Source organism: Thunnus maccoyii, chromosome 4 (genome assembly GCF_910596095.1).
Source record: "Thunnus maccoyii chromosome 4, fThuMac1.1, whole genome shotgun sequence".
Taxonomy (NCBI): Eukaryota; Metazoa; Chordata; class Actinopteri; order Scombriformes; family Scombridae; genus Thunnus; species Thunnus maccoyii.
This window is the reverse complement of record NC_056536.1, coordinates 31,996,247-32,023,138: the sequence shown is the minus strand read 5'-3', so window position 1 is coordinate 32,023,138 and position 26,892 is coordinate 31,996,247. Positions and strand designations below refer to the sequence as shown.

The 26,892-nt window shown below is 38.8% G+C and overlaps 2 protein-coding genes across 4 annotated transcripts in view; one reads left to right on the top strand and one right to left on the bottom strand.

Annotated features, from left to right (window-relative positions):
• Positions 1–5,395: 5,395 nt before the first annotated feature.
• Positions 5,396–13,563, top strand: zgc:113363 (uncharacterized protein LOC791449 homolog). Its single transcript, XM_042409578.1, has 5 exons — positions 5,396–5,484; positions 6,394–6,503; positions 9,101–9,244; positions 9,327–9,584; positions 12,154–13,563. Exons 2-5 carry the CDS (start codon positions 6,395–6,397, stop codon positions 12,423–12,425), a joined length of 783 nt encoding a protein of 260 aa, XP_042265512.1. The 5' UTR covers positions 5,396–5,484; position 6,394; the 3' UTR covers positions 12,426–13,563.
• Positions 13,564–16,906: 3,343 nt separating this feature from the next.
• The window catches only part of tfe3a (transcription factor binding to IGHM enhancer 3a), a 30,651-nt gene continuing 20,665 nt past the window's right edge, over positions 16,907–26,892 (bottom strand). For all 3 annotated transcript variants that reach the window (XM_042409221.1, XM_042409222.1, XM_042409220.1), the window contains 4 exons: positions 25,333–25,389; positions 23,254–23,329; positions 21,552–21,699; positions 16,907–20,787 (listed from right to left, as the gene is read on the bottom strand). In XM_042409221.1, the coding sequence (XP_042265155.1) occupies positions 20,401–20,787; positions 21,552–21,699; positions 23,254–23,329; positions 25,333–25,389 (668 nt within the window). In that variant the 3' untranslated portion in view covers positions 16,907–20,400. The remainder of the gene's footprint in view (positions 20,788–21,551; positions 21,700–23,253; positions 23,330–25,332; positions 25,390–26,892) is intronic.

The window sequence follows — 26,892 nt, the reverse complement described above, 5'->3', positions numbered from 1 at the left end:
CATTTTCATATATTCTGGTATTTTTAATGAGGGAGAAGGAGTAGATGTGATTTTAAGGGTTTCAAAATTATAATTATACATTTTTTTGTGGAAAAACCATATCAAACACACATATTGTTACAAGCAGAATATTTTTATAGCTCTGTATTAATAAATATCTGGAAGTACTATACTTGAATACATGTATTTTAAAAGCACATTGTGAAATGAATATAATGTCAAGTACAACTACCAATAATAATAATGAACAGTGAAGTCTAGTTATTGTGGTCTTTGTGTAACTGAGCTCTGCAATATAATAATAACACTTTTATATAATATTAGACATAAAGTACATCAAGTAATCAGTTGTATTGATCCTCAGAATCAGCAGTGAGTGATGGAGCTGCAGTTCCCTGTGAGTCCAGCAGGAGGCAGCACTGTGACGTCATCTGTAATAATCTGTCTGACCTCTCAGAGCTTCACAATAACTCATATGGACTCTAAAGAGGTTATTATGATGTTTACAATGGTGATCTTTTAACCTGTTCATGCCCATATTACTGTTAATATCAGTATAATCATCATCATTATTATTATTATTATTATTATTATTATTATTATTATTATTATTATTATTAATGAACGAATAGTTTATTTTAGTCTTACATTATAAGGAACAAAACAACAATATGTATGGGTATAAAACTGAAAAAAACATCATCATACATGTTTACAGCAATACATTTCACACAATGAAAATTCACACAATCAATAACCGAAAAAGGAACAAGATGAAGTCCAAGGATTATTTTTGCCGATTCTATACAATCCATAAAATAACCCAGAATATCAGCAGTACGAAAGAAAGAAAAAAATAATTCTTTTACATCTTAATCATTTTACGTCGTAATCCTTAACTATTTTATTATATTATTGTTTTAATTTTTAATACCCTTCCATAGTTTGACTCCCAAAACTGAAACACATCTGTATTTTACATTCATTCTCACTTTACATGTTTCAAAGATACACAAGATACAAATAGGAAGGTTTTCATTCCTAACTCGAAAAATAATACACAATATCTAAAAATGGTAGCTTCATGGTAACAAGCTTTATTTATTATTCTAATAGTTCTTTTCTGTAGTTTAATTATAGTGTCTATATTTGTTTTATATACATTTCCCCAGACCTCAACACAGTATGACATATATAAGTGAACAAGACAACATATGAAGACATTTCTTATTCAACAGATACCTTGTTTTATAAAGAATAGCAATAGATTTAGATCATTTCCGTTGGATATATTCTATATGTGGCTTCCAACAGAGTTTATGATCAATGTTTCATATACTCTATCAATTTCAACTCCATTTAAATTCAGTTTTATTTCACAATTAACCCTGACACCACCGAACACCGTAAAGTTTGTTTTATTTTCATTGAGTGATAACTTATTAATATCAAACCATTTTTTTAAAAACATTATGAATTCCCTTTCCACTGTTTTCAATAATTAAATACATTTGTATCATCAGCAAACGTAACAAATTAGTTAACAAGTATAAATAACTTAGGTCCCAATACTGAACCTTGTGGAACACCACAGGTTACTCCTCTAAACTGTGATTCAGTATTATTAGTTTTTACATATTAAAACCTATCATTTAAATAACTTCTTAACCAATGTTGCGCAACACCTCTTATACCATAGCGTTCCAATTTCTGCAGAAGGAATGTTCGATTGTGTCAAACACTTTATGTAAATCAATAAATACACCTATAGTGTGTTGTTATAGCGTATTATTAGACTACAAACATGGCATGAAAATACACTTAAGAAGAAAGTTTATGACGGTATCTCTCTGATAAAATCCACAAGCGCAAATGAGATCCACAGGTGTAGGTGCAGAGTCGCACGCACAACTCAAACAGCCGCGCACGCATATTATTTTTGTGAGCACTTTCACAGCACTCGCGCACAGAATATCACTGCTCACGCCATCAATATTGTAGCCTGCGAGGAGAAATCCAATTTTTTCTTTTTGACAGCAAGTGGGCCACTGTATCCAAGCCCCCAGTGGCCAAACAGTGTAATTACAACATCACGTGATACTATTAGCCCCAAAAATACTTTCCCCATAGACTTACATTGTGAAAGAGACGCCAGTAAATCAGCAGAAACATTTTTTTGAGCATCACAACCTTCAAAATGACTCGTCTCACTATCAGAATTTCATCCATTCGGTCCGATAATATCTGGAAAGTCTAGAAGAGCCACGTATTGTGTTTTTTTTTTTAATCCCCATTCAAGTTAGCTGGAGGGCTAAACCAGAAGTTAGCTGTCTCGGCCAGCAGAAGGCTCTAGTGAGCATGCTCCATGGATGCACTGGGCCCATAGAGCGTGCCCAGTATGTTTTCAGGAAGTGGCTTTTTGGCTTCATGCGCCACTGACCAACTTTCATAGGAATGAATGGGGCCTCGCCCCCGACACTGTATCCAGTTCTCTTTATGCATCCATGATTGTATCCCTGAATATATTTGGGTGAACGGGTTTGACACATAGACTGTATAAAAATATGGACGTAGTCACCGTGACGTCACCCACTGGTTTCCGAAGGGTGGTTTTGAAGCTCAAAGTGAGTCACTCTGGCCGTCGCCATCTTGGCAGAGGTGGGCCAAATGGCTGAAACAAGCCACCTAGCGGCTGGCGGACCTGGCAGACCTTTAACTCAAAGCATCATGCATAACTTTATGGCTTAATATAATTTAAATGGGTAAGTTATAAAAAAATTCACCCCCTGTACAGTTGTCATGAAAGGGGAAATTAGCTATAGAGACCAAAACCGTTGTTTGTACCAGGCTGTAAACATGTTTATTTCTGCTGTAAAGTTGGGCATTTTAACATGGGGGTCTATGGGGATTGACTCGCTTTTGGAGCCTTAAGTGGTCATTCAAGGAACTGCGGTTTTTGGCACTTCCACATTGGCTTCATTTTTCAGCCCCGGAGGTTGCTGCTTGATTTGACATCTTGGACAGCTAGGTACAGCAACTCCTCTTAGACAAGCTACATAGGCCAGATCTATATGAAAAGTGACCTGAGATAACTTCTGTTGTGATTTGACGCTATGTAAATAAAGTTGACTTGACTTGACTTGAATGTATGCAAACTCTCACGCAGAGTAACGTATTGAATGTGTTTGTCTGATCTGTCTGTTGTTTCTTCCACCGTTAACATTAATTTGATTTTAAAAAAAAACTGGCACTTTGTTTTCCTATAGTTGTGTTTATATTGTTTTTGGGGGTTTTTTGGTAAAATTGTTTGGTTCTTTGGCCCTGAAAGTTAAAAAAATAGTGTTAAAAAAATAAAAGTATACAAACTTTCAGTGCTTGAGCATTCATTCTACATTACCACAACTATACAGAACAGACAATAAACTCATTTTCCCAGCTGTTTGTACTGGTGTTAAAATAATACCGACAATGTCTATATACCTGCTGTAATGGCCTTTGCTTAACCAATGTGTTATCTCTCTCTCAATGCATGTGTGTGTCCTTTGAGTTTTAGACCTCTGTGTGTGTGTGTGTGTGTGTGTGTGTGTGTGTGTGTGTGTGTGTGTGTGTGTGTGTGTGATGTGTTCAAGAGAAATTCAAGAGAAGAAGAGAAGTTGAGACAGAATTTCACTTCCTATGATACTGTGACAAATATAAAGATCTGAGAGGGGTTATCTTTGGACAAATAAATCATATATATCCTGAGTTTATCATCCATCCTCCCTGATTCTCAGAAACTGTTCCATCTATGTAGGGAGAGAAGTCAATGTGCAGTAAAAGCTGCAAAATATGTCAAATCTTGTCATAATCTGAGAGAAACAAGCTAGTCCTACCAGTACAAAGCCCTTCAGTGCCACCAGTTGAACAAAGATCAGAGTCCCCTCTACCAGCTGCTGCTGAAGCTCTGCCCACACACACCAAAAACAATCCGGTCCAACCAAATCATCTCAAAACAAAAAGAAAATTATATCAAATATTGGAACGAAACCACAAAATCACAAAGTAAATTAGAATTGTATTTGACCCTAAATAGAGAGCACACGGTGGCTGAGTACCTGACCACCGTGACTGATAGAAAACTGAGAAAAACGGTGACAACGTGCAGACTGAGTGGACACAGCCGGGCCATAGAAACAGGCCGTCACAGGCAGAACAGGCTTCCCAGGGAGGCCAGACTCTGTTCACTTTGTCATAAAGGAGAAGTTGAGACAGAATCTCACTTCCTATTATATTGTGACAAAAATAAGGATTTGAGAGAAGTTTTCTTTGAAAAAATAAATCATATATATCTTGAGAAACTGTCCCATCTTGTCATAATCTGAGAGAAATAAGCTCTGTAGTAAATGTTTCTGTGTGATTACATCTCTAAAAAAATGTCCTTTATTATATTGCATTTAATAGTATTGTTTATATTTACATGTTATTGTATAATTATTAATAATCTGACAATGTTTATAATTTTCTGCACTGCTTTGGCGATGTAGATTTCTGATCTGTCAATAAAGCTTATTTGACATTGAAAATTGAAAGTTGAGAGCGAGAGAGAGAGAGAGAGAGAGAGAGAGAGAGAGAGAGAGAGAGAGAGAGAGAGAGAGAGAGAGAGAGAGAGAGAGAGAGACAGACAGAGAGACAGAGAGAGACACACAGACAGACAGACAGACAGACAGAGAGACAGAGAGACAGACAGACAGACAGAGACAGAGAGACAGACAGACAGACAGACAGACAGACAGAGAGAGAGACACACAGACAGACAGACAGACAGAGAGAGACAGACAGACAGACAGACAGACAGACAGAGAGACAGAGAGACAGACAGACAGACAGACAGAGAGACAGACAGATAGAGAGACAGACAGACAGACAGACAGAGACATATATAAACTTGCCGCTATCAGGTCTCACACAGGTTGTGTGGTCGAGGATAACGGTCACGCGCCCCTTAAGATTCTGCGCGCGCTCATGTCATGGTTTTCTCATTGCAGGCTACAACATTGCTTGCAAAAATAATGTGCGCGCGCGGCTGTTTGAGTTGCGCTTGTGACTCCTCATTTGCGCTCGCGGATTTTGGCAGAGATATGACGTCACAAAAGTTTGTTTATTTACTTTTGAGCGATTAAAGAACAAAGTACAAAATAAAACATCAAATACACACAATGATGAGTCTCCAAGTATAATAATAATAATAATAATGATACGTAATAATAAATAATAACTCTTCACGAGTAATGTGTGTGTGTGTGTGTGTGTGTGTGTGTGTGTGTGTGTGTGTGTGTGTGTGTGTGTGTGTGTGTGTGTGCGTATATAACGGAAGCGGAGGAGGCGGCGGCCACACGCATGTGCGCGCTCCAGTTCAGACAACGAAGTGTTTTTCAGAAACGTGACGAGAAACAGTTTAAAAGCAGAAAGCGACAGAAGAAGAAGAGTCTGTCTCAGAGGCTGCAGGTGAGAAAACTTTTCATTTATATGTTTTAAACTTTATTTATTTTGTGTGAATTCAAACTGAGGCTGTGAGTCTGATTAAAGCCACATGATATTTATAATATTTTTATAATATTCGGATGATACTTACTGAATTTCAATGTTCAGTTTTTATCATCTGTCTCACACAGAGAAACATATTGAACTGAACTCAACAGAATATGATGCTTTTATGATTATATTTGACTTCTGAACTTTCTGTTTTAAATATGATTTCCTGTATCTCTCAGTGTTAATGCTTCAGTGATATTTTAGGATCTGATCAGTGTTTGTTGTTTCCTCGTGGATGATGATGTCATATATAATAATATATCAGTCAGAGAAACCAAACCACTACTTTTACTGCAATACTTTAACTACATCAAGCTCATAATACTTATGTACTTTTACTGCAATACTTTAACTACATCAAGCTCATAATACTTATGTACTTTTACTGCAATACTTTAACTACATCAAGCTCATAATACTTATGTACTTTTACTGCAATACTTTAACTACATCAAGCTCATAATACTTATGTACTTTTACTGCAATACTTTAACTACATCAAGCTCATAATACTTATGTACTTTTACTGCAATACTTTAACTACATCAAGCTCATAATACTTATGTACTTTTACTGCAATACTTTAACTACATCAAGCTCATAATACTTGTGTACTTTTACTGCAATACTTTAACTACATCAAGCTCATAATATTAAAGCTGAATAACTGACTGTCGTATCCGTCACTAACATTCTTCTACACATGAACCTCTTATCTGCTCTCTGGATTCTGTGTTTCTAACCGTGAGTTGTATTGATTACAAATATATTTAAAATTAATAATCACATTAATACAAACAGACTCTTCTGTCTCATTGGCAGGATGGATGTGACATCACACTCTGAAAGCGGCGCTAATAACGGCTCAAAGCAATCAGAGTGCATCTCGAGCCAGCCAACAGCCAATGGGGTTCTTCTGCATCACAACACAGGTCAGTCGACCAATCAATCAAACTTTATTAGTTTATATACAGCATCTTTCATACAGCTCTTTACAGACAGGCTGATAATAATTCAAATGTGATAATAAAAGCTGTAAAATATATAATAAACAATAACAAATAAGGGACTAAAACACTTTAAAACATAAATATAATAAAATAAAAGCTTAAATGAACTAAATAATGTTGTAAAACCAGTTTGTTGTTGTTTCTTTGATTGTTTGATGTGGAAACATGTTGAAGCCTGCGGAGCACAAACAGACTTTACAGACACAAATTGTTATTCAAAGCAGAGTATTTTTTATAGATTTTTGAGCTGCTTTCAGATCCTTGTCAGTCTGAGAATAAAAAGAAAAAGTGGCCTCAGCGAAGGTTTTCGTTCTGCAATTTGGAACAACTAAAAGACTCAGATGACCTGAGAGGCTGTACTCAGGGCTGGATTACCCGCCATACCCCCAAAGTCCCAGCTTCACTTCATATTATTTGGGTCTACATACATCTAATTAATTATAAATCAGTTCTTAACGAGCAGCAGTGAGGTCCAGTCTGAACTCTGACTGGTCCTCCATCCTCCGTCTTGTGATCTTGGTCTTGAAGAGGAACTCTGGAGACTAGTTTTAGTTTCTGTTGAGCTCGTTAGTTGTAAAGTTGTGTTTTTATCACAGAAAACTAAGGGACAGGTTGTATTATTCCATCATAGGAGGACTGTAAGGCTACCAGCTATTATTTTCTATAATAATCCATTGATTGTTCAGTGAATAAAATTATTCCCTGAAGCCCATGTGAACATATTCAGATGACTTATTTTGTCAGAAACACAAAGATGTTGAGTTTTACTATGATGGAAAACTGGGAAAACTAGTAAATATTCACATCTGAGAAGCTGCTACCAGAGAATTTTCTGCATTTTGATGAAAAAATGACTTAAATCATTAATCAAATAACACGATTGATGCCAATCAATCCGTGAATCATCTAATCATTTCAGCTCTGGAGTACCACCGTGTACAGTAGAGGCCAGTACGAGGTTAATCCAGTACAGGTTCACACATTAAGGTGTCAGACAAGTAAGCAAATGATTCTGTGTAAATCAAATCCTCTGTCGATGTAAAACAAAGTGGAATCAAACATCCTGACAGAGCGAACACATCAGATATCACTGGATGTTTTCTGTGACTGATGACATCACGTGTTAAACTCATCCTGACCCGAGAGCAGTCGCACATCCTCCCCGAACCAGTGCAGGACTCTGAGAGGGGACTTCCTGTCTCAGGACGTGTGTATTTGTGCCCTGAGCGAAGACTGACAGGCAGGAAAAAACACAACTCCTGATGACAGAGCATTTAAAATGATCCAAATCACTCAGAGCGTTTTCTGATTGGTCGCCTCTGAGGTTCATGTTTGAGTGAAAGAGGTCACATGGAATATGGTCGACATATCTGACCCGACGCTTTATTTCCCTCTCTTTGTAACCTGCTAGTAACCCTTCAACACACATATGAGCAGACTGTTCTTCCTCAGGAAGCTGCACTCCTTTTACATGTGCAACAAGCTACTGAGGATGTTTTACACGTGTGCGATAGCGAATGCACTTTTCTCTACAGTTGCATGCTGCCAACAAATTTAAGTTGGTCAGGAAGTCCAAATCTGTGGCTGTGCTGGAACTGGACAGTCTGGAGCCAGCGGCAGAGAGGAGGATGAGGGACGGTACCGTCCTTTATCCCTCTCAGCCGCTCTATGGTGAACTGTGGCAAATGGGCGGCTCATTCAGTCACAGACTAATTCCACCAAAGAGCAAGACAGAACGCCGCCATCAGACTGTACAACAAGAACTGTGACAACAGGATAAAACAGCTGTGAAGGCTCATCACCCCCATCTCCATCCCACCCACGCACTCCTCCATCCTCCACAATATGTAGAAATATAGCTGGTCTGTGTAGATAACGATACTGCATATTTTATTTATATTTCATAACCACTACTTCACCTATATAACATATACACATATAACTATAGCTGCACCGACCAGAACCTTTACTTCTGCACATATTTTGCACAACTTTCTTTCTTTTTACATCCACAAGTCAGGTCATGTATATGTATCTATATGCATCAGGTCATGTATATGTATCTATATGCATCAGGTCATGTATATGTATCTATATGCATCAGGTCATGTATACAGCCTAAGTATTGTAATGTGTCATATTGTTTATAGATTGAATTCCATTTACTTGACTTCTTATTTTGTTTGCATTTATTACTCCTAAAGTAGTTTATAAAAGATAAAGTCTTATCTTATCTTGTATTTCTCCAGGTATGCAGATAGAAAAACAGATAAAACTGTTATTTTTGGAAGTTATGTTACAGCTCATCGTGCTACTGTCACTTCCTGTTTACATTATTGGTTGCTTCTTATTGGACGGCGCTACAGATGTCTCCTAGCAACGTGTTCTTTAAGTTTTAATGGTGCGAACTTATTAAGTAAATCAGTTTGAAACTAGTTAGTCATCAGCTGGTGGAACTGAGCTCACCTGTAACCTCAGAGACCAGTTTTATCTAATCTAATCTAATCATCTACCTGCAGAGGAGGCCCCGCCCCCGCTCTCTGATAGGCCGGAGGACGGTGACAACGGTGATGACTCTTTAACCAGCAGCTCTTCCACCAATGACATCTCTTGTCTCCTGCCTGCCCATCCCGCCTCCGCAGCCCCGCTCCAAAAACAGAAAGGTGACAGTTCACATCCTGAGAACACCTGGTGACACGTGACTCGGTGTGATGTCATCTCTGATGTCATCTCTCTGTCTCTCAGATACGGACAGGTCGTCACCGTCTCCTCCTCCCATCTGTACTCCTCCGTCTTCCTCCCTCACCTGTCCTCCTCTTCCTCCTCCTCCCCCTCCTCCTGATGGGTCCTCCAGACACAGCTGCAGCCTTCCTCCTTCTCATCCTCATCCTCATCATAATCATCATCATCAGCAGAACACCAATCAGAAGCGTCTCTCCTCCGCTAAGAGCCACACATCCTTCAAGGCGGGCGCCGCCCAGATTGAAGAAGTAGCGGGAGACGGTGAGCCAATCAGATTTATTCTAATTTACTGCGAAGTCAGAAATTCATCTTCTAATGAAACGTTTGGTTTAAGAATCTGAACTCAAAGTCAAATCTGAACACACAGACATGAAACACATATTAACATCATTCAGTGTGATTAATTATCTCCGATGTCCATCAACAAGCTTGAAGTTTACATTATTAATTTCTAGTTGACATTGTGAGTGTATGTGATGTGTGCAGCTTTGTGTTTTGTATTATGTGTCCTGTGTGTGTTTTTTTGCTTTGTACTGTTTGTTATTGTGCTGTTATATATTTTAATTGTAAGGGACTGCAGATGAAAAATTAGCTTTAAGCTAACTCTGGTGCGGTACATCAAATGTTAACATGGTCCCAGTAAATACAATACAATACAATAAACCTCCATAATTCCTCTTAGAAATCAGAGAAAAAAGAGGCTGCAGAACTTCAGTTTCCTTCAGTGATAGTTGTCTGTACATCTATCGCTACACCGCAAACAGGAAATGCTAATAGATAATTCAGCAGACTTTTAATGGAGACTATTTGCCAAAATGTGAACAAATATGGGCTTCAGACGACAGCAGTACCTACCTGTAGCTGACATTACAACAGCGCCTTTAATGAGCTTTTATAGGGTCTTGCTCTGTTTCCATCTTTTTAGATTAGCAACAACATTTTCACACAAAAGTTAAATTTCACACTGAGCTGATAAAATGCAGCAGAAGGACAAAACTCTGAGATCCACTTTAAAACACAAAGACAGGATTTAAATGACAGGAGGAGCAGTGAAAAACAGTCATTACAGCTGTAATTATTACTGGGTGGAGGTGAAAAATGAGTCACATACAGAGAGGAACTGGATTAAAATCACTGACCAGCAGGTGATGTTCAAATCACCACACCTCCCCCATTTCCCCTCCGCAGCCCACCATGGAAAATAAAATGATGTTAACTTTGGAAGATTTTCACTCGATTTGACTGAAGAAACTCCCTCTCACTCTTTATCAGCTGAACACCTCCAACATGGGGGTCTGCTTATCTCTACACGCACACACACACACACACACAAATACACACACACGCACACACACACACACACACGCACACACACTGATAACCACTCCCAGCATCCGATGGTCTAGATCCTACAACGCCCACCTCGACCAAACATACAGCCTGAGAGCATGATAGTGTTTTTTCAGCACTTTATTTTTTCTCTGTTGCGTTCACTGTCTCCTGTCTGTTCTGTTTGTCTCTGTAGACTGTTGCGTTCACTGTCTTCTGTCTGTTCTGTTTGTCTCTACAGACTGTTGCGTTCACTGTCTCCTGTCTTTTCTGATTGTCTCTACAGACTGTTGCGTTCACTGTCTCCTGTCTGTTCTGTTTGTCTCTGTAGACTGTTGCGTTCACTGTCTTCTGTCTGTTCTGTTTGTCTCTACAGACTGTTGCGTTCACTGTCTCCTGTCTTTTCTGATTTTCTCTACATACTGTTGCGTTCACTGTCTCCTGTCTTTTCTGTTTGTCTCTACAGACTGTTGCGTTCACTGTCTCCTGTCTTTTCTGATTGTCTCTACATACTGTTGCGTTCACTGTCTCCTGTCTGTTCTGATTGTCTCTACAGACTGTTGCGTTCACTGTCTCCTGTCTTTTCTGATTGTCTCTACATACTGTTGCGTTCACTGTCTCCTGTCTTTTCTGATTGTCTCTACAGACTGTTGCGTTCACTGTCTCCTGTCTGCTCTGTTTGTCTCTGCAGACTGTTGCGTTCACTGTCTCCTGTCTGCTCTGTTTGTCTCTGCAGACTGTTGCGTTCACTGTCTCCTGTCTGTCCTGATTGTCTCTGCAGACTGTTGCGTTCACTGTCTCCTGTCTGTTCTGTTTGTCCCTACAGACTGTTGCGTTCACTGTCTCCTGTCTGTCCTGATTGTCTCTGCAGACTGTTGCGTTCACTGTCTTTTGTCTGTTCTGATTGTCTCTACAGACTGTTGCGTTCACTGTCTCCTGTCTTTTCTGATTGTCTCTACAGACTGTTGCGTTCACTGTCTCCTGTCTTTTCTGATTGTCTCTACATACTGTTGCGTTCACTGTCTCCTGTCTGCTCTGTTTGTCTCTACAGACTGTTGCGTTCACTGTCTCCTGTCTTTTCTGATTGTCTCTACAGACTGTTGCGTTCACTGTCTCCTGTCTTTTCTGATTGTCTCTACAGACTGTTGCGTTCACTGTCTCCTGTCTTTTCTGATTGTCTCTACATACTGTTGCGTTCACTGTCTCCTGTCTGTTCTGTTTGTCCCTACAGACTGTTGCGTTCACAGTCTCCCGTCTGTTCTGATTGTCTCTACGAACTGTTGTGTTCACTGTCTCCTGTCTGTTGTGTTTGTCTCTACAAACTGTTGCGTTCACTGTCTCCTGTCTGTTCTGTTTGTCTCTACAGACTGTTGCATTCATTGTCTCCTATTTGTTCTGTTTGTCTCTACAGACTGTTGCGTTCACTGTCTCCTGTCTGTTCTGTTTGTCTCTACAGACTGTTGCATTCATTGTCTCCTATTTGTTCTGTTTGTCTCTACAGACTGTTGCGTTCACTGTCTCCTGGGGTGTCTGTTCTGTGAACTGCTGTCCATGTGTTCAGCCGTAGGATCGTGTCTGGCGTGCGGAGGGGACGTGGCCGGGTGCTGTGACACTGTGGACGGCTGCGGCTGCTGCTGCTGCTTGGAGGCGGCGGGGGACGTGGCCTGTACAGAGGAGGCATGTCAGGCCGTGTTGGAATGTGGGATATTGGAGGACTCGTCCGACTGCCTGGAGATCTGTTTGGAGTGCTGCTCTATCTGCTTCCCCACATAGAGCAGCCAATCAGAGACAGACTACAAGATGATGCCAGAGATAATAAGAACAGGAAATTCCAAACAGAACTGATGTGTTAACTTTGTTCTGGCTGAGTGGACACAGACTGACCTGCTAACACGTAAAAATCTTTTTTAGTCTTTGAAATGTTTAAATAAACAGCTGAACAGATTGTGTGGGAAGAAAATGAAGAAGTGCAGACTTGGTCAACAGGGTTTTGGTTTGGATCAGGAATATGCTCAGTAAACTTTACGGCATTATTGTTTGTTTAGATATCTGCCTCTTTAGTGAAGAGTTGGACACATACATGGACAAACTGAGCTACATGTATGTTAGATTATTTACGTGCCTGCAGGACATCAGTGCGTCTCTGTAGAGACAACGAGGGTGAGCAGGAGACCAGAGTAGAGCCTGAAATTAATGGTCATCTTATTATTAACCAGTCTCTTCCTAAAATTATGCTGCATTCAGGTCACGTGGGATTGATGGGGAAGATTCACATGTTTACAACTTGCAAGCGTTCACATCATCAGACAACTAACTCACGACAGTTGTCTGATGACAGTCGGTCCAATGAGGGTTCAGTTACTGACTAGGTGACATCATATCCGTTAAATTTGTTGTTTAATCACCATGACGACAGACTCTGCCGATGTGAGGCGTTCATGTTTGCCACATTTACAAGCATTTGTGTTTTATGAAGTGTCACGTCGGATATATTGAAGCTTTCAGTTGCTGAAATTTGAAAACAATATTTCAGATGAATACCTGATTGTCAGTGATGCAAAGACAAAGAATCAGATCTGTGGGCGTCAGGAAACAAACATCTGTCTGTCAAACACTTTGGATCAGAGTGAGACGTCCAACTTTTACCTCTTTTAAAGGAAGAAACATTCAGTTTTTCACATTGTGTAAATTTCTCATTAAAAGATGCAAATAACTTCACTTTAAGAAAACTTTGTACATCAAGAACTTGTGCAAACTTTCTCTAAATGTGAGATGTCATTAAAATGTCTGTATGATTTATTTTTATAACTCCACCGTATTCATTGTCAGTGTGTAATGTACAGAGCTTTAAATTGAGTTTCACCTTATTGTTTATCTGTCCGGCTGCAACTTTACTGTTTTGGTTCACTCTCAGCGCTCTCATAGCGTCGTTTTGGGCCGCAGCAGGCAGCTGTTTACAGAGAAAAAGCTCTAAAAAGCTGCTGTACACTACCTGCTCAGCACCAAACGGCAAACAGACACAGTTAGCTGTAGACTAGCTGGTGAACATAGTGGAGCGTTTAGCAGCTTAAGACCCAGATATTTACCTCAGGAGTTGGTAGAGAGTTAAAAAACAGAGCTAAAAGAGAGTGAATATTGGACTTATATTCACCAGGTGGACAGAAACACAACTCCACATGAATGATGATGTTGCTCCGTAACTGCTGGATGTGGAAATAAGCAACTGTTTGCTAACAAGTTCAACATATCAAACACAACATCAGTTAATTCAGGTTTAATAATATCGAGAGGACAGTGTTTTATATGAAAGAGATGATTATAAACAGAGTTTCTTCCTCTGCAGCAGAAATAAAGTTCATTTTCGGACTCCCTGGCTGTGAAACAGTGTTATGATGTTTCTGAGTCCTGTGATTGACAGCTAAGGAGGAGGCGAGGCCGGGCGGGACAGGAAGTGGGTCCCGCTGGTACAGGAAGTGCGTGTTTGTCAAAGCGACGAGCCAGGACGTCCAAACAGGAAACAGGAAATCACTGAAATGACAACGCCACCTGACCTCCGACCCCTGGATGCCCGACATCAAAGCGAGCGAGAGAGGACACGCATGCACGCACACACACACATGCGCGCCATCAGGTGTCAGTTTGAAAAACAGTCAGTTTTATTTTTCCACAGATTTCTGCACATCTTTGCCCAAAAACACTGCGATATCCAAACAGTTCAAACCCGAGGTTCGAGACCCCCCAACAGGCCACGATATTCATCTGAGGGGTCGTGACATCATACTACACAATATTACACTCATTCGAATGTCAAACTGTGCAGCTCATTCAACAGATGTACTTTTCTGTTTTCTAGCATTTTAGACAGAATTTATAATTGCAGTCAATAGAAGGAACGATCCAACTGAGCTATAACGTTTGTCACTTTGAAACTCAACTGCTCAAACATCTCTCATCCTACAGACCTCATTCAAACTTTAAAACATTAACAAAACTTTGAATTTCCAAAGTTGTATTCTGTATTCTGATACCTTTTGTACTTTTGGAGCAATTTAAATCCAAAGTGAGAGCTTTTACAGCAGTTTTCAGACCTCATCAGTGTCAGGCACAGAGCAGAGCAGAGATTTTTTAAATTGTAAACACATCTCACTCCCACAGTTTTAACTCCTCAAGTGCATATCACACCTTAAAATGTTGCCGCAAGCCTCCTCTCTCTCAAAATGTAAATATATTTCCTATAGGAATTATAGTTTTTGAGATCTGAACCATAATCGATAGAGAGAGCGCCGTCACACTCTCATTGACTGCCGTACAATCGGCAGGCTGTCTGTCTCCTCACTCTCTCATTTCTTAAACTTACAGATTGTCTTTTCCTTCAAACACTAATGTGAATATGTGCTCCTTGTTTCCAGGTTCCCCTGCTGGCTCTGTGGTTAAACCCTGATAATGATTATTTTAAGGTTCTGGGTTTAATACAGGCTCACAGCAATGATCCTCATAACTCTGCTCTTATAAACAAAGTTGCATAACATGTTTATTATGTACCATCATGCTGTGTGACTCTAGTTCTCCTTATTATGATAAAAATGTCAGAGCTGCAACTCTTATCTCTTATGTAGTTAAAAGTCTTCACATGTAGATCTGATCTTCTTTACTGTTGATGGCGTCACATGTTGGCTCAGTGCACACAGCGCTACAAACATGAGGTCATAGGTTTGATCCCACCTGCAGGCAATGTTATTCTTGGCAGAGTTTCAATACTATTCAGCGCCCGCTGCATTTTTTAGTTATTTTTATTCTGACCTCATTTCTTTGGCACCTAATCATTCCTCCTGTTCATACTGACCATTAGAAGATCCCTTCATGATGCACTTACAATGGAAGTGATGACAGTCCTCCTTCTGTGCAAAAATGTATTTAAAAGTTTATCTGAAGCTAATATGAAGCTTCAGCATCCAAATGAGTCAAATCAAGTAGATATCTTTCAACGTTACAGTCTTTTTAGTGCCAAAGTCCCTCTTTTTGTTACTATACTTCCACCTGCAGCTCAACAGGGAAACACTGTCCGAGGAAACACAAAGAGGGAATTTGATGCTAAAAAGACTGTAAATGTGTCAGATATCCACTTGATATGACTAACTCAGACTGCTGAAGCTGAATAGAAGCTTCACAGAGACTTTTAAATGACTGTGTGGACACACTGTGGATTTTATCCTCCATCACTTCCATTGAAAGCACATTTGAAGGATCTTTTAATATCCAGTATGAACAGGAGGAATGATTACAGCGAGGAAAACCTCTTTCACTGCTCATATGGACACCTGACTGCTGGTTTAGGACTCACTTGAAATATTGTAAACCTGTCCTTTAAAAAATGACAGACAGACACTGCCCTCCGGTGGACAACAGCATGATGACAGCCGCCACTGAGCTGTGTTGTAAATACATGTGAAACATTTAACATTTAAAAATGTTCAGTAGGGGACTACTGAAGAGGACACAGAGATTTAATTTAATGTTAATGAATATATACATATACAAATGTCATTCTACCAAATCATCTCCTTTGATGAACATTTTTGCACATAAATTAATTAATTAATTAATATAAACCAACTAAATATAAACCAAAACTTTAAAAATGAACAAATGTGTCACTACAGTTTAAGATAATTTGTTTTAATATTATTTGTATATTTTTTAAATGTGTTTTTTTATTTTTATGGGTAGAGATGTGTAAGGCGTAAATGAATTATATTTTCATGTTTTTATAGACTTTATTAGCACCGTTATTGCAAATTAATAAGTTATTTGTTGACGTGAGGGTTTGTTTTAAAATATTATTATTGAAATATTGTTAGATTATGTTCAGTATTTTTTATTGTAACAAAAACCTCTTTCCTTACTATTTTTTTTTTATTGTTTTCTTTATTTTTTGTGTACATTGAATGTAGTACTTGGCAAATATTTCATCTTTTTCTGTAAAAACTATTGATGAACACTGTTTCTATAGTTCTTATAAACACTTCATGAATAAAAATGATGATAATATAATGATGGAAACAGACAGAGCAGCTGGTGTACTTGTTTGTGTTTGTGAGGAAACAAAAGACAAAAAAGATTTTAAAAACTAGGTTTTTTTTTTATCAGTTTATTTCAATAAAAAAAGTTTAAATCTGAAACATAAAGGATCTATAAAAACAAACATGACGTTAAATGAAACATTCAGATCATTTTCAGACTACATGAAACACAGAAACACTGAGCTGTGTGTTTGTAAACATAAATGTCATATAAACATAATAAAAACATCAATAAATGACAAACAGAAATCCCTTTATGGAGGAAGCTTTCATCTGATAACAGATGATTGACAGCTGGGCCGGCTGCTGTTGCTATAGTAACCGGTATCACCTCATGTAACATCCAGACAGTTCATGGCTCTTTATTCTGGTGATATTTTCACTATTAAAATGTTTCTCCTTCGGTGAGGAACTGATAAAACTAAACCTGTGTTCTGTTTTTAGTCTCATGACATCAGGGAGGACAACTGGATTAAAATCTCAGACATTTAAAGTTCAGATGTCACAGTCTGAATGTCTGAATGTGAAGCAAAGAGCTGACATCAGATCAGTCTTGAGTTTCTGTACAAACCCAAACAAACAATCTGCTGCTTCACATTTGTCTGCAGATGACATTAATGTGCAGAAAACATATTTGAGACAAAGCTAACTGACTGTTAGCTGCAGCTACAGCAGTGAGTTAGCTTGTGTCTAACCGCTTTTGTTGAGCTAACCGCTAACTTATCAGTTGGCTCCACAATGCAGTTTCATATCTTTCAGCTCCAGCCAACAGTCTGTTAGCTCACTTTTAACTGTAGCCGACTGCAAAGTTTCTGAATAACAGTGAGCTACAGCTAACAGCTACTTATCCTAGCTGTAAGCTATGAACTAATAGAGTTGATAGATAAAAGCCAGCTATAGCTATAACTTTGGAGTTGTTTCCAAACTACAGTTCATGCAGTTCAGTTATAGCTAACAGGCAGTTAGCTTTCTATTTAGTTGGCTGTATAGACACAGTTTGTCTGTAACAACAAGCTACAGCTAACAGTATGTTATCCTATCTGTTAACTATGAACTAATAGAGTTGATAGCTTAGCTATAGCTGGCTTTTATCTAACAGTTAGCTAACGTTCTCTTTACTATAGTTGGCTGTAGGAACTATATTTTGTAGATAACAGCTAGCAGTTAGTTCTGAATTATAATTCATCTATAGCTCCAGTTAACTCCTAACATTAGCTGTACAAACTATCAAGTTTGTAGTTAACAGTTACAACTAGCTGAACTAGCTGGTGTCCATGAACTAATTCATAGATGGGAGATGCTATCGCTAACACCTAGCTAACTTGGCAGTTGGTTCCAACCTATAGTTCATACAGTTCAGTGAATGTGGTCCTTTTCTTTTTCCATTAAAAAGTTTCAACAGATGACTCTGAAATTTCACATTTGAACTTCAACAAGGTGAGATTTTGAAAACAGTCTCTGCTCTCAACATAATTACAAAATGACGAAAACTTTGATAAAATAACAAAGCTTCCTAAATGCTGGATTATCTCTCTGCAGGTGGATTTTAGTTTTGAAGTGAAACTGCTTGAATGAAGGACATCAGTGTAAACACTGATGAAGCAGCTAAAACAGCTTTATGCCCCTTTAAAGTGAGTTTTTCTCTACATAAGAACAGATCCAGGTGATGCTGCTGGTGGATCAATAGTTTCCCTTCGTTTTCCTCTGAAGCTCAAAAATCTAAAGTAAAGATAAAAACAGACTAATATCTTTAATAATAAATCCTGATCAGATCAATCAGTCAGCTAAAATTTTCTCTTTTCTTCCACTAAAATATCTCCTCAGGGTGTTTGTTTCCAGCACACAGTGATTATAGATTCATGTGTTTATGTACATATTTACATTTACAGGACTGAAGTGTCAGAACAGGCGTCCCATTAAAAAGCCTCCAACCTTTTTCCTGAATATACTTTGTTTTTTGTTTTTACAGACACAACACATATTCTATATGAAATGATTCTTCAAACTGCTTCTTTACTCTGAAAACTCTTACATGTGACTACACAACTGAAGACTCGGAGGTGTTTAATAATGTTGTCTCTTGTATCTCAGGTGGTTAAACTGGTCAGAACAGGTGAAACAAGTATGATCGATCAATCATTTTAGCACTGAAGGACTCTGACACCTGCTGTGACATCACTGATGGCTGAGCAGCAGGACTTTTATGATCATGTTAACAGCTAAAACAACTGATTCACTCTAATTTAAATCATTATATAAAAAAAATATCAACAGAGGTGATTTTAAGCCCTTTTCAACCACAGAAACTTTTCTGGGAACCCGTCTTTCCTTTTGTGAGGAAGCTCATTGCAACCGGGAAAAGATAAATTTAGGAATGACAGAATACTCGTGAAAAGTCAAAATTATGAGGAATGTCATTCTTAGTCAAAATTACAAGTTACTGAACCAAGGATTGGACTTTTAAAAAGATTAATAGACGGTAAATCAGAATTTTATATTAGTATCTCATAATTTCAAAAGTTAAAAAAAAGACTTTAAAAGTCAAGATTATTAGATAATAATCAGAATTGTGACTTATTACCTAAGGTATATATAGTATATAGAGAGTCAGCGAGTTCGACCTCTGACAAACGTCCCCGACCGGACTTAAACCAGGATGCTGTGATTCTTTTAACCCGTCGGTCGCCATGGTGTAAATTAGTATCTCATAATCTAAATTTAGTCAGAATTTTGACTTTGCATGAGTATTTTTATTTTTGTTATTTCCAATTTTTCATCCTTTTATTTTTCTCTTCCGGGCATAAAAAGTCTTCCACGATGATTCTAGTTTTTAACATCCCTGATCCTGACCATGTGATGGAGCAGGACCTATCAGGACGTAGCTTACAGTGTTGCAGGTCACTGATTGATCAAACACGACTATTAACAGCTGATTGGAAACAAAAGAGCCAGTTTGTCAGGACGGTTTAAGAGTTTGATCTGTAGGACGTTTATAAAAACAACTCCTCCGTCCTACAGAAACATCTGCTGCATCAAAGAACATGTTTTAGGTTCCTCGTGGTGCGAAATGAAGAACTTTAAACCAAACTTTGAATTCTTCACTGATGATGTTCATGTTTATCCTGAGAACCAGAAACTTCTTCTGAACTAAAACTCGAGAAACAAATTCTGAGTTTTTGAAAACTGAATTTAAGACTTTTCACCTGATATTGAGGAGTTATTGATCACCTGGAGCGCTGACCAGCTGTACCTCTACCAACCAATCAGCTGTGGGTTTGTTCAGAAACAGCCAATCAGCTTCTAGTTGTTTCTGGGCTGAACTCAACGGTCATCACGCTGCGGGACACAGTGGATGTCACAGTTACAGTGGAGGATACAGTGGTTACCATGGTTACAGAGGAAGATGCAGCAGTTACCATGGCTACACTGAGGATACAGTGGTTACTATGGTTACACAGGAGCATCCTGGAGGGACAGCGGTTGCCATGGTTACACTGTAGGACAGTGATTCCCTGTGACATCGACTTGTGCTTCGTTCAGTTTGTGATGTCATCGATTAAAAATAGTTCTATTTAAAAAATAAAAAAAATTTAAAAAAAAAAGCTCCCAGCAGGCCGGCTTCCCGCTTCCAGCACGGACCAATCATATCCATCAGAGTGCTGACGTCATCAGAGGTCGTCGTCCATGCTGAAGCTGCTCCTCCTGCTGCTGCTCTTTGAGGCTCCGCAGGACAGCAGCGGGTCAGCGCCTCCTGCAGGTGACATCACGTCTCCTCTTCCTCCCTCCTCCATCAGGATGTCCAGCGACGTCAGCCCGACGTCACACATCAGGTCGGGGGAGAAGACGCCGGACGCACCTTGAGGCTCGTCCAGCTCCGCAAAGCTAAGGGCATCTAAACCCTGCAGGGGGGTCACCAGGGTCGTCATGACCACAGAGGAGGAGGGGTGAGGCAGCGAGGGGGAGAGGAGTGCCTGGGGGTCGGCCACGGTGACATCCAGAGAGGAAGAGGAGGAAGAGGAGGAGAGGCCGTGGAGGCGAGCCTGAAGCTCCAACTCCTGCAACAACACAAACAAACATGTTACACAGATCTGAGCAGTGGTGGAAGAAATATTCAGATCCTTTAATTAAGCAAAAGTACCAATAAAATACATTCACAATATGCCATAAAAGTCCTGCATGAAAAACCCTCCTACAGTAAAAGTACATAAGTATTATGAGCTTGATGTAGTTAAAGTATTGCAGTAAAAGTACATAAGTATTATGAGCTTGATGTAGTTAAAGTATTGCAGTAAAAGTACATAAGTATTATGAGCTTGATGTAGTTAAAGTATTGCAGTAAAAGTAGTGGTTTGGTCCCTCTGACTGATATATTATTATATATGACATCATTAGATTATTAATAGTGAAGCATCAGTGTTAGAGCAGCATGTTACTGTTGTAGCTGCTGGAGGTGGAGCTAGTTTACACTACTTTATATACAGTTAGCTAGTTTAGTCCAGTGGTTCCCAACCTAGGGGTCGGGCCCCTCCAAAGGGTCAGCAGATAAATCTGAGGGGTCGTGAGATGATTAATGGGAGAGGAAAGAAGAAAAAACAAAGTTCTGATACACAAATCTGTTTTCAGTTTTTGGACTTTGAACATATAATAAATGATCATTTGAACATTTATGTAAATGAAAGCATGTGAGAAGTTTAGAGGGAAAAATCACTATTTGGTGGAGCTGTTAACAACTCATAGACATTGGAGTTTTTAGTTTTAGTTTCTTTAAGAACAGGACCAATCAGAGTGCTGGAGGTCCCTGATTGGTTGAGATCTGTACCTGTATCTTGAGCAGCAGGGATCGGTTGGTGTTCTCCAGCCTCCTCTGTCTCTCCTCCATCTCTCGAGATCTCTGTTGTTCTTTCTGCAGTTTGCGGATGTAATCCACCGACGCCTTCAGGATGGTTCCTTTGTTCCACCTCGTCTCCCTGCTCGACCAATCACAGGCCGCGTCTCGTTAACACACGGCAACAACGAGCATAACGAGGTGCAGACAGAATGTGACCAAATCATTGGCTCTTTACTGAAACTCTACAGACGTATTTATACATGAACATCTTATTTTTCAATATCTTCTTATCTCAAAGTTAATTATCTCGTTACCTCTGGATGACAAAATTATTTTCTAATAACAAGTTAATTATCTCATTATCCATCTTTCTCTTTAGATCTCCAGAATGGATCTTTATGTGTAAACTGAGGACATGAAATATAATATTTATTCATCTCTTATACAGTTAACTGATGACATCATAGAAGCATTTGTTTAATTCATTAATGAGTGAAATGTAAAAAAGTTTATTCTCAAATGAAAGCTTTCTCTGTTTAACACCAGCTCTGTCTGTTTATCGTTTATCAATCACGTTATGCTGCCGTCAATGAAACTAAAGACTTCCTGCAGAGGTTTACAAACTGTGACTGGTTTTCCATCTAATATCAAGCAAATTTTAAGCAAACTTTTGAAATGTCACACAAAAGAAAATGCAAACTAGGCTTGTTTCCATCAACTGGTTTGGAGTGAATAAACTCGGCTACGCAAAGTGTAGAAGTTGGCGATATAGGCTACGTGACGTATGGCTGTAATAAACAGAGTAGAAGAAGTAGAGGTTCTGAACCGGAAACAAAACCAGTCACCTCGGTCATCTACCAGAGAAAAATGGAGGGAGGTCTTCGGGAATGTGTTTCAATTTGGCAAGTTGTAATTGTTCTTTCACGTCAGCTTGTATTGGCCATGTTTGTGTGCATAATGGGAATATCTGGAAGGACGCAGACAGCAGAAACAGTCATGTGAGTTAAATGTTCACTATGTTAAAAACTTATTCGCAAAGATGTTTAATTTTCCCTTTTAGCACATAAACTCTTCTTTGAAAAAGGCAAAAATCACCTCAAGTGAGTGTAAAAACTGTTTTTCACATTTTTCCATTTACATCAACCTTTTCCAATGCAATACTTCTAAATGCACATAAAGATAAGTTGATGGGAACACGGCTATTATCTCAGACGTCCATCATCATTAAACCTCCATAAATCCACTTAGAAATCAGAGAAGAAGAAAGCGTCAAGAAAGCAGCCTGAGAAGTTTTCTTCAGTATCAAAGTGATCCGGTGACACTTGTCTGTACGTCCATAAATACTCTGCAAACAGGAGCTGCTAACAGATGATTCAGCAGACTTTTAATGGAGACTATTTGCCAAAATGTGAACAAATGAACAAATATGATGTAAAAACGGGGCCGCAGTTGTAGCTCACAGTCGATGTTCTGTTGAAAGGTCGCAGCTGTTTAGTAATACATGTAAAATTATTTGCATTGTTGTTTGTATTTGTTTCTGCAGGAAGTGTTGAGTTTCATTGAGGGTAAATTAACAGCAGTCGACAGTTCATCAGTGACTGAACAGTATTTGAATGTTTGCTTTCATTTGAGAATTTGTGATAAACATTTTTTTTTTTTAAATGTAATAACACAAGATGAAGAGTTTACTGACGGGTCGCTGTCTTTAGGGATGAGAGCTCCGAGCTCTTTGATCCGATCGTTGATGTTGAACCTCCTCCTCCTCTCGACTGAAAAACAACAACATGAACATTATTTGTTCGTATTTTCACTCTTGGAGAGTTTCACACTTATTCAGAAGAAGTCGCACCACAAAAAAACATCCAGAGAGCTGCACTCAGTCAATCATCTACAAACAAAAACACAGAACTACTGTATATTTAACTAAAAACTGATCCTCAGAGAGCTGAAAATAGATGAAAACTGCTGATGATGATACTTACTAATGAACATATGTGATACTTACAGTGGACAGAATGATATGTGTTCATTAAACTTGACCTTTGAACTGTGAGATCACTGCAGGCTGCAGTTTATTTGACTGTTACTGCACACTAATCTTATACAGTAAATAGTAATAAACATTCTATTCTTTTATCTTTGTATTTTTGGCACGTTTTGTCTTTATATGACAGACAAAAGTGTAGAGAGACACATGAGAGGAAACTGTCTGCAGCCAGAAACACTGCAGCTCACCAGAAATCAATATACTAACACACCGTTTTAAACTCGCAGGAAATGATGCAATCAAACTGCAACTTCAGAATGCCACCACCGTTAAATCGAAGGAAACATGACATCTAAATGTTTTCTTCAACGTCAACAGTTATTTTTGGTTTTCTCAGCTGTTCCCGGAGCTGTTTCATCACTAGCTGAGAGCAGCTCCTTCATCTCCTCTGTGAATGGTACGATATCCTGCTGAAACATCATCTCACACCTGCTCAGACTTATTCATTATCTGCTGTTTGTGCATATTATCCTATTTGTTTGTCATTTGCATACAATTCTTATCTTACAATTTTTCACGTCTGCGTTAAAACGACAGTCAGGAGCCTAAACGAACATGAAAATAGGTTTTTTCTTGCTACTTCAGTAAATCAGAAGTTTAACACGCACTCCTCTTTTTTTTTTTTTTTTACATTTCTTAGTAATTCTCAGCAGCATCTGTTCACTCAACAGTTTGATCAAATATGTTGCAATATAACCGCAGCAGCAGATCCGGCCGTCGGGAACAGACACATGTTGAAATCAGACGTTAACAAACAGAAGGAAGAATCAGATCAGCAGCTGATCGTCGTCCTCAGTGACAACAAATATCAGGCCGTTAATTGTCTTGAATTTTGAATATTCACCACTTTGTTAATTATCAACATCAACATCCGACGTGATGAGATTTATTTTGAAAATCTGCTGTTTTATTTCCATTCTGACTGAGAGAAACTAACTGAAACCTTCCTGCAAATGTTCCTCTGTGACGCCTGATAGTCTGAATTAGGGATGTGCAGAGGGTCCAGTATTTGTATTTGTATTCGAATAAAAGTGGAGAGAGACTTTAAAATCCTGTTTTTGTTTCTATTACGCTTTTAATTTTAGAAAATTCACACCGGGTTTCGAACTGGAGTCTCCCTGATCACAGACAACTTCACTGACTACTGAGCTAAAACTTTACTCATCGCCTCATTGCAGACAGACCTCTACCTATTTATACACCCATAACACAGAGACAGATGTAACATGTAGGGAAGAACTTCAAGGGCGATTCTTGCTTTGCACTTTTCATTTATTGCTTATTTTCTACAACCTAACTTTATGGAAAGGAGAAGAGGAACAACAGGTTATGGAGAGTCTCTTGGGAGAACTTTGCTTGTATCAGTAGTTCAGCTTTATCTCTGGAGAACACCCCCAACTCTGGGAGTGTTGACCAAATTAAGAAATGTGCGTCATGTAGCAGGTGGATGTGACTCCCCTCGTTGAGACCTGCTGATGGACGTCACAGCGGAGCAGAGGAGAGACACTGAGATAGTGATGTAACCGACCTGCACGCTGGTATTTGACATGGGGTTTTTTTTTCTTCCCGAAAACAAATAATTTTCTAAATATTTGTATGAAACAAATATTCATAAAAAATCCCACTATTTGTGCTTTGCTGAATAACGTATTTGTATTCGGGCACACCCCGAGTCTGAATGCAGTAACACTGTAGTAATTAGTGAAGTAATACTGCAGTACTCACTGAGGTTGTGGTTGTCCTTCTTCTGTCTCTCTTTCATCAGAGCTTTGGAATCCACATCTACAACAACAACAACAACGACATCTTCATCATCATCATCATCATCATCATAAGACACATTTGACAGTTAAAGTAAAAGAAAATACATCGTTATGAAGACCGAATGCAACAAATAGTCGATTGATAGAAAATTAATCAGCAACTATTTAGATAATCTAATGATTGTTTTTATTATTTTTTTAAAGCAATGATGCCAAAAATGTTGCAGGTTTAAGCTTCTAAATGATTTAATTCCTTTCTTTGCCAGATATGATGGTAAATTAAATCTCTTTGTGTTTCGGACTGTTGATCAGATAAAACAACTGTGAAGACGTCACATGGACTCTGGGGAATTATATCGGGTATTATTCACAGTTTTTTATATTTTATAGACCAAAAAAAAAATCATTAATCAATAATGAAACTAATCAGGCTGCAGATACAGTCTCTGCGGCAACAGTGGGTTTGAACCTCCTGAACCGGGTCTAGCTGGAAACCAGATTGTCTCACACACTCGCACTTTAAATGGAGGCATGAATGAACATATCAATATGAGCTTTATGAGCTTTTAGATTTTAACATGTCTTTTAATTATGAGAGCTATTTAAATACTGTTCCTAAACTGGATTTAATTATGCTGCTTTTATCTGTTCTTCACTGATTTGCTGGTTTGATTGTATGAACCGGTTCTCTCGTCACAAAAGAAAGATAAATAAAGTTGTTTGGATTAAATAATCGTTAGTTGCAGCTCTAGACTGAATAAACCAGCCCTTCAGTCTTTGTTTTGAGTCTGATTTCTATCATCATCATCCGACTTCTGTGTATGGAGAGCCGTTTCATTCAAAACCCAGTATCCAAACCGTGCACCATGACTGGATAGGTGGATAGGTGGTGCACGGTTTGGGGAGGGTTTTGAATGAAACGGTGCTCCATATCTGTGGTCGTCAGAAGAGAAATGTCACAGAGTTTGTCCACCAGAGGGCGCTGACAGCTTTATTTTTACACTGTAAAATGTTCCAATCACTAAAGATCAATTCTGTTTCTTTTACACATAAATGAACGTCTGTTACATTCAAGCCCTTCACCAAACGAGTTCACACAATGCTGATGAAGCCTGTCACTGCCGGGTAAAGCTCTCTGTATTTCACAGTATACACAGTTTTTAATCTGGCATCAGGTTTGACATTCAGACTTCCAGTTAGCTCTCTGCTAATTTGAATGATGATAAAGTGTTATCAGACCGAATGGATCAAATTCTGATAGTGAAACGAGTCATTTCATGTGGGTTGTGTGACACTCAAAACAATTTATCCACCGTTTTACAGCCACAGCAGTAGCGACGGAGTAGACTACGGTGTAGCATATAATCTAATCACATGTCAAAAGTGTTTTTGTAATTGCTCTCACTGCCACAAGGGGGAGACAAAAGTCCTGCACTGCAGCTTTAAAGAAACACATTTGTTTATTGTCTATGTTAAAAAAAAAAGCAAATAGAAGTGAAATACTCTCAAATATAGATAATGC

Excerpts from the sequence above, each read along its gene's own strand:
- zgc:113363 (XM_042409578.1), top strand. The coding sequence starts at position 6,395 with ATGGATGTGACATCACACTCTGAAAGCGGCGCTAATAACGGCTCAAAG. Across the intron at positions 6,504-9,100 it reads TCTTCTGCATCACAACACAG|AGGAGGCCCCGCCCCCGCTC; the intron begins GTCAGTCGACCA and ends ATCTACCTGCAG. Across the intron at positions 9,585-12,153 it reads TGAAGAAGTAGCGGGAGACG|ACTGTTGCGTTCACTGTCTC; the intron begins GTGAGCCAATCA and ends TTGTCTCTACAG.